Source organism: Pieris napi, chromosome 1, assembly GCF_905475465.1.
Source record: "Pieris napi chromosome 1, ilPieNapi1.2, whole genome shotgun sequence".
Lineage (NCBI taxonomy): Eukaryota > Metazoa > Arthropoda > Insecta > Lepidoptera > Pieridae > Pieris > Pieris napi.
The window spans coordinates 14,007,163-14,022,762 of NC_062234.1; the positions used below are offsets into that span (position 1 = coordinate 14,007,163).

General features: G+C 33.5%; 2 protein-coding genes across 3 annotated transcripts; both read right to left on the reverse strand.

Moving 5' to 3' along the window:
* Positions 1 to 5,528: 5,528 nt before the first annotated feature.
* On the reverse strand, positions 5,529 to 7,094 carry LOC125051044. The gene is made up of 3 exons (XM_047651170.1): positions 6,878 to 7,094; positions 6,446 to 6,643; positions 5,529 to 5,640 (listed from the first exon to the last, which is right to left on the reverse strand). The coding sequence occupies exons 1-3, from the start codon at positions 7,055 to 7,057 to the stop codon at positions 5,569 to 5,571; spliced, it is 450 nt and encodes a 149-aa protein (XP_047507126.1). The 5' UTR covers positions 7,058 to 7,094; the 3' UTR covers positions 5,529 to 5,568.
* Positions 7,095 to 10,371: 3,277 nt separating this feature from the next.
* LOC125049049 (protein PRRC1-like) lies at positions 10,372 to 15,554 on the reverse strand. 2 transcript variants are annotated; one of them, XM_047648099.1, is made up of 9 exons: positions 15,297 to 15,554; positions 15,106 to 15,194; positions 14,823 to 14,941; positions 13,596 to 13,742; positions 13,199 to 13,301; positions 12,804 to 12,974; positions 12,372 to 12,561; positions 11,164 to 11,300; positions 10,372 to 10,447 (listed from the first exon to the last, which is right to left on the reverse strand). In XM_047648099.1, exons 1-8 carry the CDS (start codon positions 15,411 to 15,413, stop codon positions 11,175 to 11,177), a joined length of 1,062 nt encoding a protein of 353 aa, XP_047504055.1. In that variant the 5' UTR covers positions 15,414 to 15,554; the 3' UTR covers positions 10,372 to 10,447; positions 11,164 to 11,174. The 2 variants fall into 2 exon arrangements, with proteins under 2 accessions (XP_047504055.1, XP_047504044.1); XM_047648088.1 differs by having other exon boundaries at positions 15,273 to 15,553.
* Positions 15,555 to 15,600: the final 46 nt, after the last annotated feature.

Genomic DNA, 15,600 nt, shown 5'->3' on the forward strand with positions numbered 1-15,600 from the left:
AGAATTTAATAAAATCGTATTATTAATCTAATCTTAAGAAATGTTAAACATGTTAGAAGTTTGACTGGTCAAATTTTGAATTCATTAAATCGACTTTCAATGTATGCCTGACCCAATTAGGTTCTCCAGGAAAAATAACAAAGAGTTATGGAAAGAAAAAAGGAATAAGGTACATTTTAAGTGTGTAATGTGTGTGTTTGGTTGTGACTGGCCCTGGCTCAGCATTATGATGTGGAGCAGACGTGTTTCACAGCGCTTATCATTCTGCCAGAGACCACAACAGTTAATTTGCGCCTCAGACGTAAAAAAAAGAAAAAGAATGTATTTATAATTACTTTAATTAATTAATTTTGACAACATATAAACTAAACTTTATTGAATTAATCATAAAAATAACTTACAAACTAATGACAAATAAGCAATATCTAAGGATTACCAGAAACAAAAACGAATACAGGAGTGAATTTTGGATCCCAACTACCATCATTCACAGACTGTGGTGACAAATCACCAGTTTTATAGGTATCGCAGATTTTTCCAAAGATATCTTTGAATTTCTGATCCGCGTCACTGTTTACTGCTGTTTCTACATCTTCTATCGTTGAACTGACTGGAAGCACTGTCTTTCCCGTTGTGTATGGTGTACTCTTGCCATATTGAAGATCCATCCAGTCATTAAGAATTCCCTCTAAAACAGTCTTGACACTGGGGTTAGTTGCTGCCTCGATAGCATCGGAGAGATCGTTGATGGTCACCTTTGGTACAGACATGATTTGATCTGCAAAAGGTAAAATTTATGATATATAAGTCACTTTCACTTAACTGTTTAGATAGAAGATAGTAAAATACTATACATATAAAAAAACATTAAAATCGCAATTAGCTCAATCAGAAATAGTACAATTTTTTATTTAAAAACACGTCTATGTTTTTTTTTCAACAATCTTGATTTGTTGATAAAAAAAACCGCTATAGATGAAAAAAAATATTCCTACAGACAATATCCATTGGATTTATAAATATTTACTCGTTAAATAATTACCGATAAATATTTACCTCTATACTTGAAAAAAAAACTAATCTTTTTTTTAAACATCAAATATTAATCATGTAAAATCTAATGAGTTATAATAGTATTTCGGCATTATCGTCTCTTAGAAATTACGAGGAAAATAAACTCTTTTGCATAAATACGGGCACCTAATGAAATTTACGTTCTAAAGTCGATTTCCGTTAAGGAAATTTAATTGTCTGACTTAGCGTGTATAGTGTATACGCGTGTATTTAATTCTGATAATTTATTCAAGTTTTATGAGTTCTATTACGGTACACGGCCAATTTTTTTAAACATAGACTAAATTTCCTTATGTGCCCGTTTTTTGCAAAAGAGTTTATTACAAAATTTTTAAGATCATAAAAATAGGTACTTTTTTCATGATAACAATAATATATGATACAACTTGTTTCTTAAAAGAAGAATTACATACATATGAATCATGCCTTGATACCAAATAAAAGTGGAAGTTCTTTCGGCATTTGTTTTTGTTTTTTTAATTTTAAAACGAGAAACGTCTTGGGGATTCAGTTTCGAAATCAATTATCTATTTTAGTAATGTAGAATACTCGAAACTCGAACGCCGAAATTGTTTTTCTAATTTAAGTGTTACACAATGTCTATTACAATAAATTAGCAAGAAAATAAATAAAGCCCGTAAATAAATAAAGTCTTACCTTCAAACGATATAGGCGTCACAAGCTCGCAAAATGTACTAATGTTATACAATCACTGGCCGAACTTATAAATGATGGGACAATCAACTTGAGATATGGGTGTGACTGGATAACGATCAGATCACACGGTGCAAAACTGCCATGTTTTCGCATCAATGCCCTAAATACCGCGTGATAAAATACGATAAAAGTAACTTCAACTTTTCATATTTGTACACCCACTTAAAAACGAACAAGGCTATATCACTTAGGCCGTATTTTCTATAAGTGTTTTATAAAGCAGTATCCCAAGCCTTTTAAGAACTGCTAAGCTCCTTCTTTAATTCAGGCTGAGTCGAATTTATTCCGAAAAACTTTGATGGGTTCCATACAACTATAGGTCCATATGATAATAATAATAATAGCCTTTATTTAGATACATTGACAATTAAACAAATTTCCATTTTAATTCTCTTCTAGTGTATCTGTGTACCCTTTTTTGGCAAAGGCCTCCTCCAAATCCCGCCATTCCTCTCTGCACTGTGCCTCTCTATGTCATTAACCTACCACCTGCTATTTCTTTAATGTGGTATCCACCTTCTGGGTTGCCTCCCTCTTTTTCGTTTATTGTACTTTGGGCACCAGTTTAGTAGTTTTTTGCTCCACTTTTCTGTTCCTCTTGCCATGTGCCCCGCCCATTTCCACTTTAGTTTATTTATTGATTGTAACATCTGTTACTTTAGTTATTTTTCTTAACGCTGTATTCTTTATTGTTGCTTCTTTTCTTTCCTATCTTTGTAGCTTTGTAGGCGCCCAAGTTTGTGAGCCATATGTACAGGTAGTATATAATTTAATAAATTAAATTTTATTTTATTAGGTACCTTTAAAAAGTTAAATGTATAGACGAGGACAGAGGTCATAATGTTTCTATGGAAAAATCCTAGGTAAATCTTCAAACTCTTCGTATACAAAATGCATAGGTGAATAAACTGTCATTAGTATATTATATAATTACTTTATGCATGCGTAAAAGATAGACGAAAGCGTGTTATCATACATACTTTTATTAATTGTTTCAAAAAACATAACAGACACATCACACCACATGAAGCTGTAAACGCAGTATTTCAATAGTACATATCTACATGAACAAAATAATTATAACAAAGGTTTTGAATGGAGTTGGAGATCATGAAATATCTAAATTTAAAAATTAAATGTTGTAAGAACACATGCAAATCCTGCGTTTGGGGGCGCGAAATGTGATATCGGTAGGTACTTGTGATACTCGTAGGTAGGTCCAATGTATTGCATGTGTAAAGAGACCTAGCTGGAACGTGAATGTTTATGATTTCAAAGGATTAAACTAATTGAAAAGCTACTTCACAGCGGTTCTTCATAAAAGCTACGCTTTACATGAGATTTCTTAAGTTTCCTCATCCTAACGTGAAAGAAGATTTTATTTTATTTACATAAGCTTGCCTGTCACATTGCCGGTCTTGTTTTTTTTTTACTTAATGTCTGATAAATTTGTACATAAAAGAAAAAATACCCAAAACAAATACAAGATTCAATGTGACAAGCACTAAGGAAACAAACGAACGCATATTATTATATCTGTTCGTTTGTTCTGGATATTTCCAGCTCTAAAGTCTTAAGATTCAGAGTTGAGACTTAGGGTGAGATCTATAGAGCGCACTTAGACTTTGCTCAGACTTAACTATAACCATTCTTTACTTTTTTAAAGGATAATAAAGAAGGTATTGCATGAAATGAAACATCAATTTCTGTCTTAGCTTGAGCTTAGCTTAATCTCACCGTGAAAATGTCGATAAATATACTAAATCATAGTTTAACCTTAGTGTTTTTCGTAAGTAAAGTCTGAGCAAAGTCCAAGTGCGCACTATAGATCTCACCCTTAGCGCCAACTACTGGTACCTATATCTAAATCGAATATGTTTTTGGCATACGTGAGTCATACTTAACGCTAATTCTCTATTCTGGATACGATTATTCATGACCTGACTCACTGATAATCTTTGTCAAACTGTCACTTAATCTTATCATTTGTGCAATGCATTCTTGGGAATCTGAGATCATATCTAATCAATAGTATGAGCTAATGAACTAACTTATCTAAGAGAATATAAAATACCTATTTCCTTTTTCCCGAAGAGAGTTAATTTAAACTGTTTTGATAAGATATTTGTTATTCTCTACTGCAAAACTAACTTTTACAGTAGCAAATAATAGCTAAAACGACAATTGAAACAAAAAATCCTTGAGAGTAGGTTCTTAAATAGATTTCTAAACGTATTATGACATTTCGACAGCCATAGTTGCTTTAAGTCTGAATTTTACCCTTACATCAAAACACAATTCCATCGCTGGAAGCGTATTTCCAAATATTGTGAAGTTTGAAATATGGGTGTGACTAGATAACGATCAGATCACACGGTGTAAAAACTGCCATGTTTTCGCATCAATGCCCTAAATACCGCGTGATAAAATGCGATAAAAGTGTATTTATTCTCCTTATTAACTGTTTAACTTATCTACCAAAAATCCATCTATCTAAAAAAAATTTGTTTTGCGCCTGGTAATTTATTATTAGCAATGATGTATATAGCAAATATAAACTACGCCGCTATCAATCTCGAATTTAATTATATTTATTTTACCATAATTTACAATTATCTTGTCTATCAATCGTAAACAGTACATATCTTAAGTGCAGTAAAACTCTCACGTCACTCCAAAATCTGTGGCCTGAATTAGAGGTTATAGAAACTTCTAGAGTATAATATTTATTTAAGCCAGGTAAACGCGATAGAACATTATTTTATTAACTCGACATTCACTCCTAAATGTATATTTAAATAAACAAGGTAATAGATTAGTGGTTCTATTCGTTATTTAATTTATTCAAATTCTTTGTGTGTTTCGCACTTTTTTAAATGTTGGATACGATAAAATTTACGTAAAATTTGACTCGTACGCTAACGATTTTAGCGACTTCATTGACAGCTTTGGTACATATGAAACTAAAATGTGATCAGGCATGTACTTGTAAATCCTTGGCAAGTACACTTAAATTCAATATTTTGTAAAAAAATATCGATAAGACCTTTAAACTGATAATGCAAATATCTTGTTTATTAGTTTAAAACCGAAGCCAATATGATCGATACTAATAATAAATGCCATAAATTTATAAAGCGATAAGATACGTCATACTATTGAGTATGGCATGAAAACGATTGTTTACAAAATATTTATAATAATACTGTTTGTATTATGATTATAAAGTTATAATGCATAGATACTGACACCGTATTCATAAAATATAAATTACTTTAATTACACCGTTTTTAGGTTTATATAGGTATCATATCAGTCACCACACATCGTACATGTGCACTAACAATACAATAATTGACCTATCCGCTGCATTGCTTAATTTGTAAGTAATACTTTATGCCTATTTTAGCATAGTAGTTTTATTCTAGGAGTACATTGTCTTCACATATAATTATTTAACTATTGTATACAAAATATTGAAAACCTATTTTAAAAGAGTAAGTGTAGAGTCTCTTTCCCATTCTTCTCCACACAAAGCTACCTTTTGGAAGGGGCAACTAGAATCATCTTTATATTTTATTTGACGTTCAAAAGTGCCATTTTAGGTGGTCTAGTTGAAATAAATGATTTGACTTGACTTGACTTATCAGTCACCGTTTGCGCATTTAAAAGATAATAAGCTTTGCTGTTTTCATTCTATCGATTTATAACTAAGACATAACTAATGAAAGTAAAAATAATTTTCAGAGTAACATTTATTTAAGTTGACTTCATAATTTAGTTGAGGATGACGTCGATTGGGTTGCCAGGAGATGTTTCAGGTTTGGAACCCACATCTACATCAGGTACCTGAAATATGAATTAAAATATTACTATGTACTTGTCCCTATATATAAAAAAATCTCGTGTTACAATGTTCGTTCCCATACTCCTCCGAAACGGCATAATGCATATTAAGTAAGTCTGAGAATCGGACATCTATTTTTCATTCCCCTAAGTAATGCGGGGCCGTCCACTCCAAAATACAGATTTTTTTATTTTTTTGATAACATTTTTTGTTTTTATTTTTTTATGATACAACATACAAAAATACATACAACCTTTAATTGTCACCCCTCTACGATCAACTCCTATTTTTTACTATAGTAGATAGTTATTTTTGTGAACTAAAAAATGATTCATAGAAATAATTTACATGGCAAAACAACGTTTGCCGGGTCAGTTAGTATATTATATATTTCTTTAACACATTTGTAAGTGCTCACTTATTTAGATTTAACCTGGACTGTCAAAATAACTTCGGAATAAATGCTAGGATAGGTTTAATATCCGAAATTATTGTACTACCGGAAATCAAGTCATGTACACAATGACCCGGAAAAGTTGACTCACGCACTGTATTATTACTTAATTATAAATGTTATTACTTAATTCACGTGATACATATATGTTTGGTATTGCCACCTGTGCTTACTACTTACTGCTAACCACTAAAAGTATAAAATAAGTCGTCCTAATTTAAATTCCAGAAGGAACGAAGGCTTATCACCTCAGGTAGGTTGTCACCTATGTCACGATATAGCACACACAGACATAAATAATGCATGCTCTAGGGCCCATAGCAGGGTTAAGGGGCTATAAAATATGGGCCTACCTGTTGTTGTTCCTTGTTGACGTTAATGATGACCTGGACAAGAGGTCCGGCAGAGGGGGTGGGGGCGGGTTCAGCGGGGCTTGGGATTGGGATTGGGACGGGGTCAATTGGGACTGGGATAGGGTTAACTGGGAGTGGGGCAGGCTCAGGAATCAGAACTGGGTCTACGCCAATGGGGAGTTCGACAAAAACGGTTTCCTGGAATTTAAAACGAAATGTTGTATTATTTAAATATTTTTTAGTTTACGTACTTACTACACATCACACGGCGATTAAAAAATATTTTTTTATTTACATAACATAAATATTTCTAACAGTGTTTTGTTGACCACGAGCTATGACAATAATCAGAATTGTTATCGTTTATAATAAATATCATAAATTGTTATTTGTCTCATTCAGGCATTTAAAAAAAACATTTCCTAAACTTACAAGAGCCTGTCCGTTCATTAGAGCTTCCATGATCTTGTTAAGAGCAGCTTCCAACACAGGTCTTAGGATTGGAGAGAGGTCAGGGCTCTGCAGAGCGTAGTCGATCTGTTGCAGAGACATCTCGACAGGGGCGGATGCCGCAAGGGCGAAGAGGGCAGATACAACGATGAAGAACTTCATTTTGGATTTTTTTACCTGAAACAACAAAATTGGTTATTAATTGGTACTTTCTTAGCAAATTTATACAACGCTCAGTACATTCCTAGCCCAGGACTATAAATTTGAATCCCTAAATTACGCTGAGCAAGAACCTTACACTGAAGTTTAGAGTAAGAAAAATCATTCAATTGTTGAGTAATCTTGCATCTCTTTCTATCTAGTCACACGTCATTTGATATTATACGTTACACTTTATGATAATTTAGCCATCTTTGTAATAATCTTGAGTTCTCTATATACCTTTAAAACTTTGACTGTGTGCTGTGGCCTACGTTGTAAATAAGACTATGCACTGATATATGGGTATTTAAATAACGGGTTAGTTTAAATTCTTGTTTGAATAGATGCCGTTACAACGATCCAAAATGCCGTAAATATAGCTTTCCTTTTTTCTCACAAATATAAGTAAACCGTAAATATCTTAAACTTGTCGAGTTTTAAGGTTGTGCCTTGAAGTAATAATTAATTAAAAACTTTAAGGTTAGGGTTATATTGGGGTCTCCTAAGATTAATGATTACAGTATCAAATGAACTACGAACGTGAGCTACTAAAAGCTAGTTTCTATATCATAAGTTCAATAATCGTGGTATTGAAAACATAATCAGGATTATACCTCTGTAGTCATTAAGGCAAAACTACTGATTTAATAGAATTTATAATAACTAAAGATGTACTCACCAAGTCGTTAAAACAAAGTATGAATATTTGTGAAAAGTATTGACTATTTATACAAACCTAAAGACATGATACAGCTGATATCTAAAAGGGCTTAAATATTAATGATCCGCTGTAAATACGATTATTTCCGATTATTATTATAATCGGGCAAAGTAAAAGCAAGCTTAACGCTTCAGAAATAAAATTAAAATTAGCTTCTAGTCCTTACACGGAACCTTCTTAACATATTGTTTTGACATATAAATTATTGAATTGTGATAACTATGATAAATAATCATAAAGAAATTATTTTTCTCTTCTTTATATTCACTCGGGAAGGTTTCAGAAAGCTACGGTGCGTAGCGGTGATAGAAGTTATTAGAATAGTTGAGTTAGCACTTTGTCAGTCGATTCTAACATACTGTCTACCTGGGGAGCAACGGCTGTATCTTCACTGATTAAGTTGGAACGTGCACAAAGAGCAATTATTAAAGTTGCCTATCGTAAACCGTTAAATACCCCACAGTCAAACTGCCTCTAGAAACAAAAATCTATTCAGTAAGCTTTAAGATATCACAAACTCCATGGACTAATAAATCCGGACACATCAAAAAACATGTTTTTTATTCCCAACGCCAAAAGGAAGGTGTGTGTTTGGCCAACGTTTATTGTATTTTAGTGGCCGCTTCCTTTATAATAATATACCAATATAATGTCCCAATCTTTGGATAAAAATTATGGTAGCCGAATTGGATTTCGATTCTACAGAGGCCTTATTACATTGGTATGCTTTGTGGACTCAGTTTTCGCACTTAGACCCTCAATAGGTCCGTTGTGCGTAAAGCCCTGGCTAACTAAGCCAGCCTTTCTCCTTCCAAAAGCACAGAAGCCTTCTGGGCACTTTGCAGGTTTCACGGAGCGACCTCACTGTTCCGGCCTTATTAAATTTTTTGGCATGACTTGAGTTCTAAAAACTAACACAGACACAGCACACGCTCATAACATATCCCAGCCACACTCTCAAATACAGAATGAATTATACGCACACATACTCATACATTCACGCATACTTAAGGTCTTATACGAATTTTCTTTGATTTGATGTAACATTAAGACTACTTTTTCTTAGAAAACAAATTGTTTTAAACGTATATTATCACGTAATAATTGTCTTACCCACAACATAGGTGTGGCTACTAGCCTTAGATCAATTTAGCACAACCATATTTCTGTCATGAATAAAGTTTTAATATTATTATATGTACTTCGGTAAAAACTTGGCGATTAAAAAGAGTGGCGGAGAGTTTATTGCCAGTTCTTCTCTTCCGTTCTACGCCCTTGATTTGAGAATTGGCAGTAAATGTAAAATTAGAAGCATTTAATGTATATTTCTTTTTTGACGTTCATAAGTGTACACTCTGTTATGTTACCTATATGAATTAATGATCTTTGACTTCACAGTACCCGCAATGAGAGAGGATATTGTAATACACAAGATTTGGAAGACATTTGGCCATACTACAACAGTTATATTTTAAATTAATATTTAAAAATATAGCATATTTTTATTAGAGAAAAATTATAACATCAAAGGTCAATAGAAAATACGGTAAGCTATCTTTAATAAGCGCAGCTTTTTGAATTAAGAACTCATTTGATAAGATTAAGGTACGTTCTGTGAGTCTCTTAATAGATTTCCGTTACATACTGTAAAATTCGACCTCTAAGAAATAATCGTAAATTTGCACGATAAGACATCGCAGCTAATAAATTTCATACTTACTTCGGATTCAAGGATTAAGGGACGCTGATAACATTTATGAGTGAATTAAGAGTGACAATAAATAATCACATACGTGACGTTAGCGTGACTTCCTACATAGTGTATGTTCATTATAAACTCCGACTCCGACAACCGTCATATTTATTGAAGTGAAACTTTTTTATCGGTGTTGGAAAAAAATTTAGTGTAACATTTTTTCGTTACGCGTCACATTTTTCGGTTACGCGCCATGTTGCTTTTTGAAGTCAAACTTCTTCATCGACGTTGGAATGAAAGTTCTTTATCGACGTATGGGAGAAATTTTGTAGCAAATCGTCACGTTATTCGGTTACGCGCCATCTTCTTCTTGTCCCTACCACGGTTGATCCGAAGAGATTCGTAGCCATTAATAACAAAAATATATAATAACGATAACAATGATAGTAATCATTCTATTACAATTAATGAAATTCTGTAATAATCTTAGTAGTAATAAGGTCTATGATAATAAAAGCCTTTTGTTAAACTTTATTTAACCAATTTCGTTAAGTTGCATATAGTAGATCATTTTTCGAAAAATAAGGTCATAAAGAAGTTTCACTTCTTACGTGTGTAGGTACACCTAGTACAAGCACACATTTTTTTTTCTAGGTTTTTTCCCTTACTAGGGTTGCCTCAAAGACACCGCTTTTTAGCTTTAAGGCCGCCCGTTGAATCCCGTATAATTTATGTTATTTGTTTTTCATTTAATGTCACGTAACACTACTGTACTGTTTGTACTGAGGGCCATGTATTTCGTGTTATGAATATTGTGCAAAAATATTTTTTAAATCTTAAATCAAATAATAAAAGTCGTTTTGTGCTCAAATATATTTATAATCTTTAAAATGTCAATATCTTAAATACCATATTCATCTTCAAGGAACGTAATCTGTAAAAAATAATATGTTTAATAAATACAAGTAATACAACAATAAATATTATATTTGTCAATGTAAGATAGTTAAATGTTTTCTTAATGATTAGTAAATATATTTTTAGTAAGCAACCGAGCGGCTCGGTGCGATTCACAACCCTCATGTCGTGTGTTCGAACCCAACTTCTTCATCATTATTCATACAGTGATAACTGATAAACATCGTGAGAAAAAAATACGAATAATCTAATATAATCGACGCGTCTCAGACACAACGGCTACTTGCCTATAAATAAAAATGATCAAAGAAACACAATACTTTGTTAGAATTTGTTTTGTTATATTGAAAAAGAAATAATGACAGTTATTTTAGATTGTTAACTATCTGTCATGTGTAAAACTGACATTTTATATTATTGTTTGTTAGTTTGTGGAAAAAGTCGTGAGTTTTGGCTTGTCACTTGAAATTTTACAAGATTTTTTGTTAGATTTTAGAACATTTTCAAATTTTAATTAGAAATTAGATTAAAATTATTGCTTTCAAAACCTTTTATGAAATATCAAACTCTAAATGTTGCCTTCACATATTATATTTATTTCTAGGTTAATTAATTTGTTTAAAAACGAAGGTTAGAATAAATCTATAATTATTTCAGCAACACATTGAAGTTTCATTCTTCATATATATATAAGATGTGCAATCTTATATTTCAATATATATTAATACTAACCATATTGTGCCTCAAGTTTCAGCCGCAGACACTGCTAATATTTTCTTGAATGAACCAGCAAGAGATCGCGATGCGAGCAATAATAACTCCCGCCTTGAAACACCAGTTGAGGCTTCTTGCCAATGTGTATGTGGAACCTGTCAATATTTCAATAATTTCCTTATTATTTTAACTGTCACAGGCAGTTGATAAATTACGAACCCAAAAAAACCAACAACGTTGATGTGGATACACGAAAACATACACACACACAAGGAGAGGTTTGCAAATAATTGGCGATAAAGCGAAGACATGGTCCGCATTGATAAAAAACAATATGTATGTTATAAAAATAAACATTAATTCTAAACACAAGTATGGAAACATAGGCCCGTCTTCTAGAATGTCAATCAACTTAAATCTAGTATATTTGACAGCGCTTAAGAGAAGGTTGTGACTTGACATACTAATTAGACCATAGAGTTTAGCTGTCCCCTGAAAAGATGCGCTAATCTACCACCATCATCACCAAATAGCAATGATGAGGCACCATTTGGACAAAGAGAGAATCAGGTACAAAAAACTTAAATGTCTACTATCTATAAATATAAAAATGAATCAATATTTCCCTTGGTCACGGCTTGAGCGATTTCGCTAATTATTTTATTGTTGTGTTTGTTATTGTTTTTCTTATGAAAGAAATAAAAAAGAAAATTGCGCGGGAAATTAGAAAATTTAAGAATACTTAACCACCATATTAAGTAATCCTGACTTTTGTTACGATAGCAAATTGTTTTTCAGTTCAAAACGCATTTACAATAATTCATCCTTTTTTGATGTAACCTTATGACGTTTGACATAACATTGAAAGAATGCGTGCTGCAAATATCGTCAAAGAGGATGTAAGGAAAATAAATATCGTTTAAAACAAATCCTTCCATCGGAGTTATTATATTAATTAAATACATCTGTTCCCGTGTCAGAATACCAACAAAACTATTTATATACGCAGCAGAAAAATAAACAAAGAATGTTGTATATCATAAAGCATTAGAATAATAAACACTTTATTTCTGAAATATTTTTTTAGTTAATTAAACCAATCCGAAATAAATATTAATAGTTAAGACAGGACAACGTCTGTCGGTTCCGCTAGTATATAATATATACGTATATGTGATAAACACAAAAACATTACTTAAATTGTGAGACCATAACCAATAGATTACCTGTAAATTCGTTGCCATAATGGATCCAACAGTCGTGTTATATCCAGTCTGTGCGTGAACATAGTCTTTGGGCGTGGCATCTCTCGCGGCCAACACTGCGGGGCTCGGGACTGGCGTTCCTTGGGACTGCACTTGTAATTCTATTCCGAGAGACGGCTGAGAGAGGACGAGCAAGGCAATGTCGTACCATCTAAAAAAATACTAATTGTTTTTAGTACATTGTCTCTTCACTGAGACATCATGGAATGTTACGATCTACTTCAGGCACCTCTCATTCTAATTCTTTGCGAATATAACTAAACACTACTTATCTATATTTACCCAGCATTCCACTTGCCCCTCTGTCTACGCGACATTCGCGCTATTTCTAATTTAATCGCTACATATATAGCTAATTTCTAAATTATTAAAACAGTCCATGTAAAAACTTACCGATCAGGCATTACTTCCACAATAAAGCTCTCAATGGCGACGATGGGAATATTATTATTGATTAACGCGTTCACAGATCTCAGATGCGCGATTCGTTGTTTCGCCGACGCGTACGCAGATGCGTAGCTCACGGGCTGAGCCGCGGTGACGTCACTTTGCGAGGGTTCACCACTGAAAATTTTAATATTTATATGTAAGTTTCGGCTAGCAAAATTTGAAACTGTATTTATTTTCCATATGAAAATTCCAGTGTCAAAATCTATTTTCCTATATGATATTTCCAACATCAGAAATGCTCAACAATTAAACGCAAAAACTACTTCAGCGATTTCAAACTATTCTGCATTAGAATGTCACAGCATTCCTGAGTAACACGGCTTTAAAGTAAAACTTACACAACTGTGGCCTTCCCAAAGACAGTTTGGAATGCTTCTCTTACTGGTGATATTTTAACTTCTTTGTCTGAAGCTACCACTATGTACATGTCACCTCCACTACCTGAAAAAAATAATAATATATATAATTCTCTGCTAATAATAATTGAATGGGCGAGAAACTAGACGTGTGTCAAGCACACGCACGAAACGTCAGCGATGACGGAACAAATACAGAAATCTGCAAGCAAGCAAGTCCAGTGTTGCAGTTGTATGACTATGGGCAGCACTTAGCACCTTTTTCAAAGTGACCCACCTTTTGTTTGCCTCCTGTTGCATACAAAAAGCATATGGACCCCATATATTCCCTATTCAGGACCTATAGATTTTGTGACGTGTTAGAATGTGTTTTACTCACGCAAATATTCTTTCATTTGTGGGTCCAAAGTAGTGATCATAGAGTCAACTGAGTTCTTGGCTTTTTCTGCAACTTTCTGTAAAATTCCACCGCTTGACATGGCTCCTTTTACCCATGTTATCAATCCACTACCTGGCATTATGTCACCTGGAAAAATAATTGGGATTAAGTAATTTTTATATGATTTGTAGTAAATGTAAACTAAGTTTTCTCTTAAGACTTTAAGTTAAAGTTATCAGAATAGCAAAGGGAAATATATTTCACTTTTGTCGACTACGAAAAAGTCTTTACATTAAAATGGGAAGATATCTGGATGTAACTGCATCAAATTGGCGTTCCTGAGAAAATGATATCCTTGATAACTGCCATTTACGAAAATTACTCTTGCATCTTACGTCTTGTACCAGAGGATGTTTTCGTAAGTTCTGGCGTAAGGCAAGGATGCATTTTGCCACAGCTTTCGTTCCTTGTCGCCCTGTATAGTCATGCTCGATGCACAACATAACGTCGCGGCAGTGAGTGGTGTTTGGCCGATGTTTTGGAAGACTATGCAGATGACATCTGCTTGTTGAGTTATACACGTGCTGATATACAGACGAAATTGAAGGATCGATGTCAGGAGGCATTAACTTAACTCGCGAAAGACAAGGGAGATGCGGTGCGGAGCCACCGGCACATCCCCACGTATCTCCAATAAAGAATAGAGCAAGTCTATTGAATGGTTTTGAAACGTGAAAGTTACAAAGAACACAACCCTAGGTCTTCCCAGGTCTCCGTGAACCGCTGCCTTCGTCAAATCCTTAGAATATTCTGGTCCGAGAGAATCTTTTATCATCAGCTATGGGAGCTATGCAATGAGGTGCCAATTGAAAGGTCTATAAACACCGAAAGTGGACGTGGGTGGGCCATACGGTCTAGAGGGATCCAAAACATTGCCAAGAAAGCCCTTGACTGGGATCGTCAAGGTAAAAGGAAAAAGCGCGCACAAAACAGACCTGGCAACCAAGCATCATTGCAGCGGCATAGGAAGAATGGAATGACGTGGGTCAGGAAATTCAGAGAGCTGCCCAGAACCAGTCAAGTTAGTTTTCTATGCTGGATGCCCTGGAAGTCAAATGCAGCAATAAAAAAATAACAAACAGCTACTTTTAATAAACAAAACAATTTGTGAAATGAATGAAGTGTGTGAATTTTGAGAACTATATTTACAGATATAAAAATATTTACCAATTGTATCCAAATCAGGTACAGATTCTGGTAGAGATTCTGGTGATTGTGTAGTTTCTGACTCAACTGGAGATCGGATTGACACTGTCGGCTCCCCTTTTGATAATGGAATTGCTGGACTAAAAGTATAAAATAAAAATTGATAGAAGTGGATTTATATACGTAAATTAATTTTACTTTTTATACTGCATACAACCTCCAGTTAATTACATATTATACACCTAGTAATACTATTAAACTTTTATGAATTTATTAAGACAAAAAAATATAATATCATATTCACCTAAAACGTTCTGGAGATGGTGGTGACATTTCTATTGCATTTGATGGTTCCTCTTGTTTTTTAATCTGACTAGGAACAGGATTTTGAGCCTGAAAATTAATTTAAAGAATGCTCAGATTACCTTGAACATACTAACGATAATTGATACCAAAACAACAGCCTCTTACTTCATTTTGAGTTGGTGGGCTTACGCTTGTTGTTATAAAGTTGGGTAATTCTGATGGTGGTGCTACACTTGATAACAGATTGCCTGTAGCAGCTAGGGTTGGGGCTGGTGGAATCTTGCCCTTTTTCTCCGAAATATTCATTTTTATTCCTTGAAATGTACTCTATATATGTTAAGTAAATCTATAATTACAATAATAAACTTAAATAAGATTTTACTTAAAAATGTTTGTTTTGAAATTATTTGTTGGCAAATTGATGAAAAACCTTCAAACAGGCAATTTCAAACTGTCTTGTCAGTTGTCATTGTGTTATAACTCACAACTGACA

What these genes read in the sequence shown, in the direction of transcription:
- LOC125049049 (XM_047648088.1), bottom strand. Translation starts at nt 15,413, where the DNA reads ATGAATATTTCGGAGAAAAAGGGCAAGATTCCACCAGCCCCAACCCTA. An exon ending in ACCTGATTTGGATACAATTG is followed by an intron (nt 13,743 to 14,822) that starts GTAAATATTTTT and finishes TTATTTTTCCAG; the next exon opens with GTGACATAATGCCAGGTAGT. An exon ending in ACAAATGAAAGAATATTTGC is followed by an intron (nt 13,302 to 13,595) that starts GTGAGTAAAACA and finishes TATTTTTTTCAG; the next exon opens with GTAGTGGAGGTGACATGTAC.
- LOC125051044 (XM_047651170.1), bottom strand. Translation starts at nt 7,057, where the DNA reads ATGAAGTTCTTCATCGTTGTATCTGCCCTCTTCGCCCTTGCGGCATCC. An exon ending in TAATGAACGGACAGGCTCTT is followed by an intron (nt 6,644 to 6,877) that starts GTAAGTTTAGGA and finishes TTTAAATTCCAG; the next exon opens with GAAACCGTTTTTGTCGAACT. An exon ending in TCAACAAGGAACAACAACAG is followed by an intron (nt 5,641 to 6,445) that starts GTAGGCCCATAT and finishes TTCATATTTCAG; the next exon opens with GTACCTGATGTAGATGTGGG.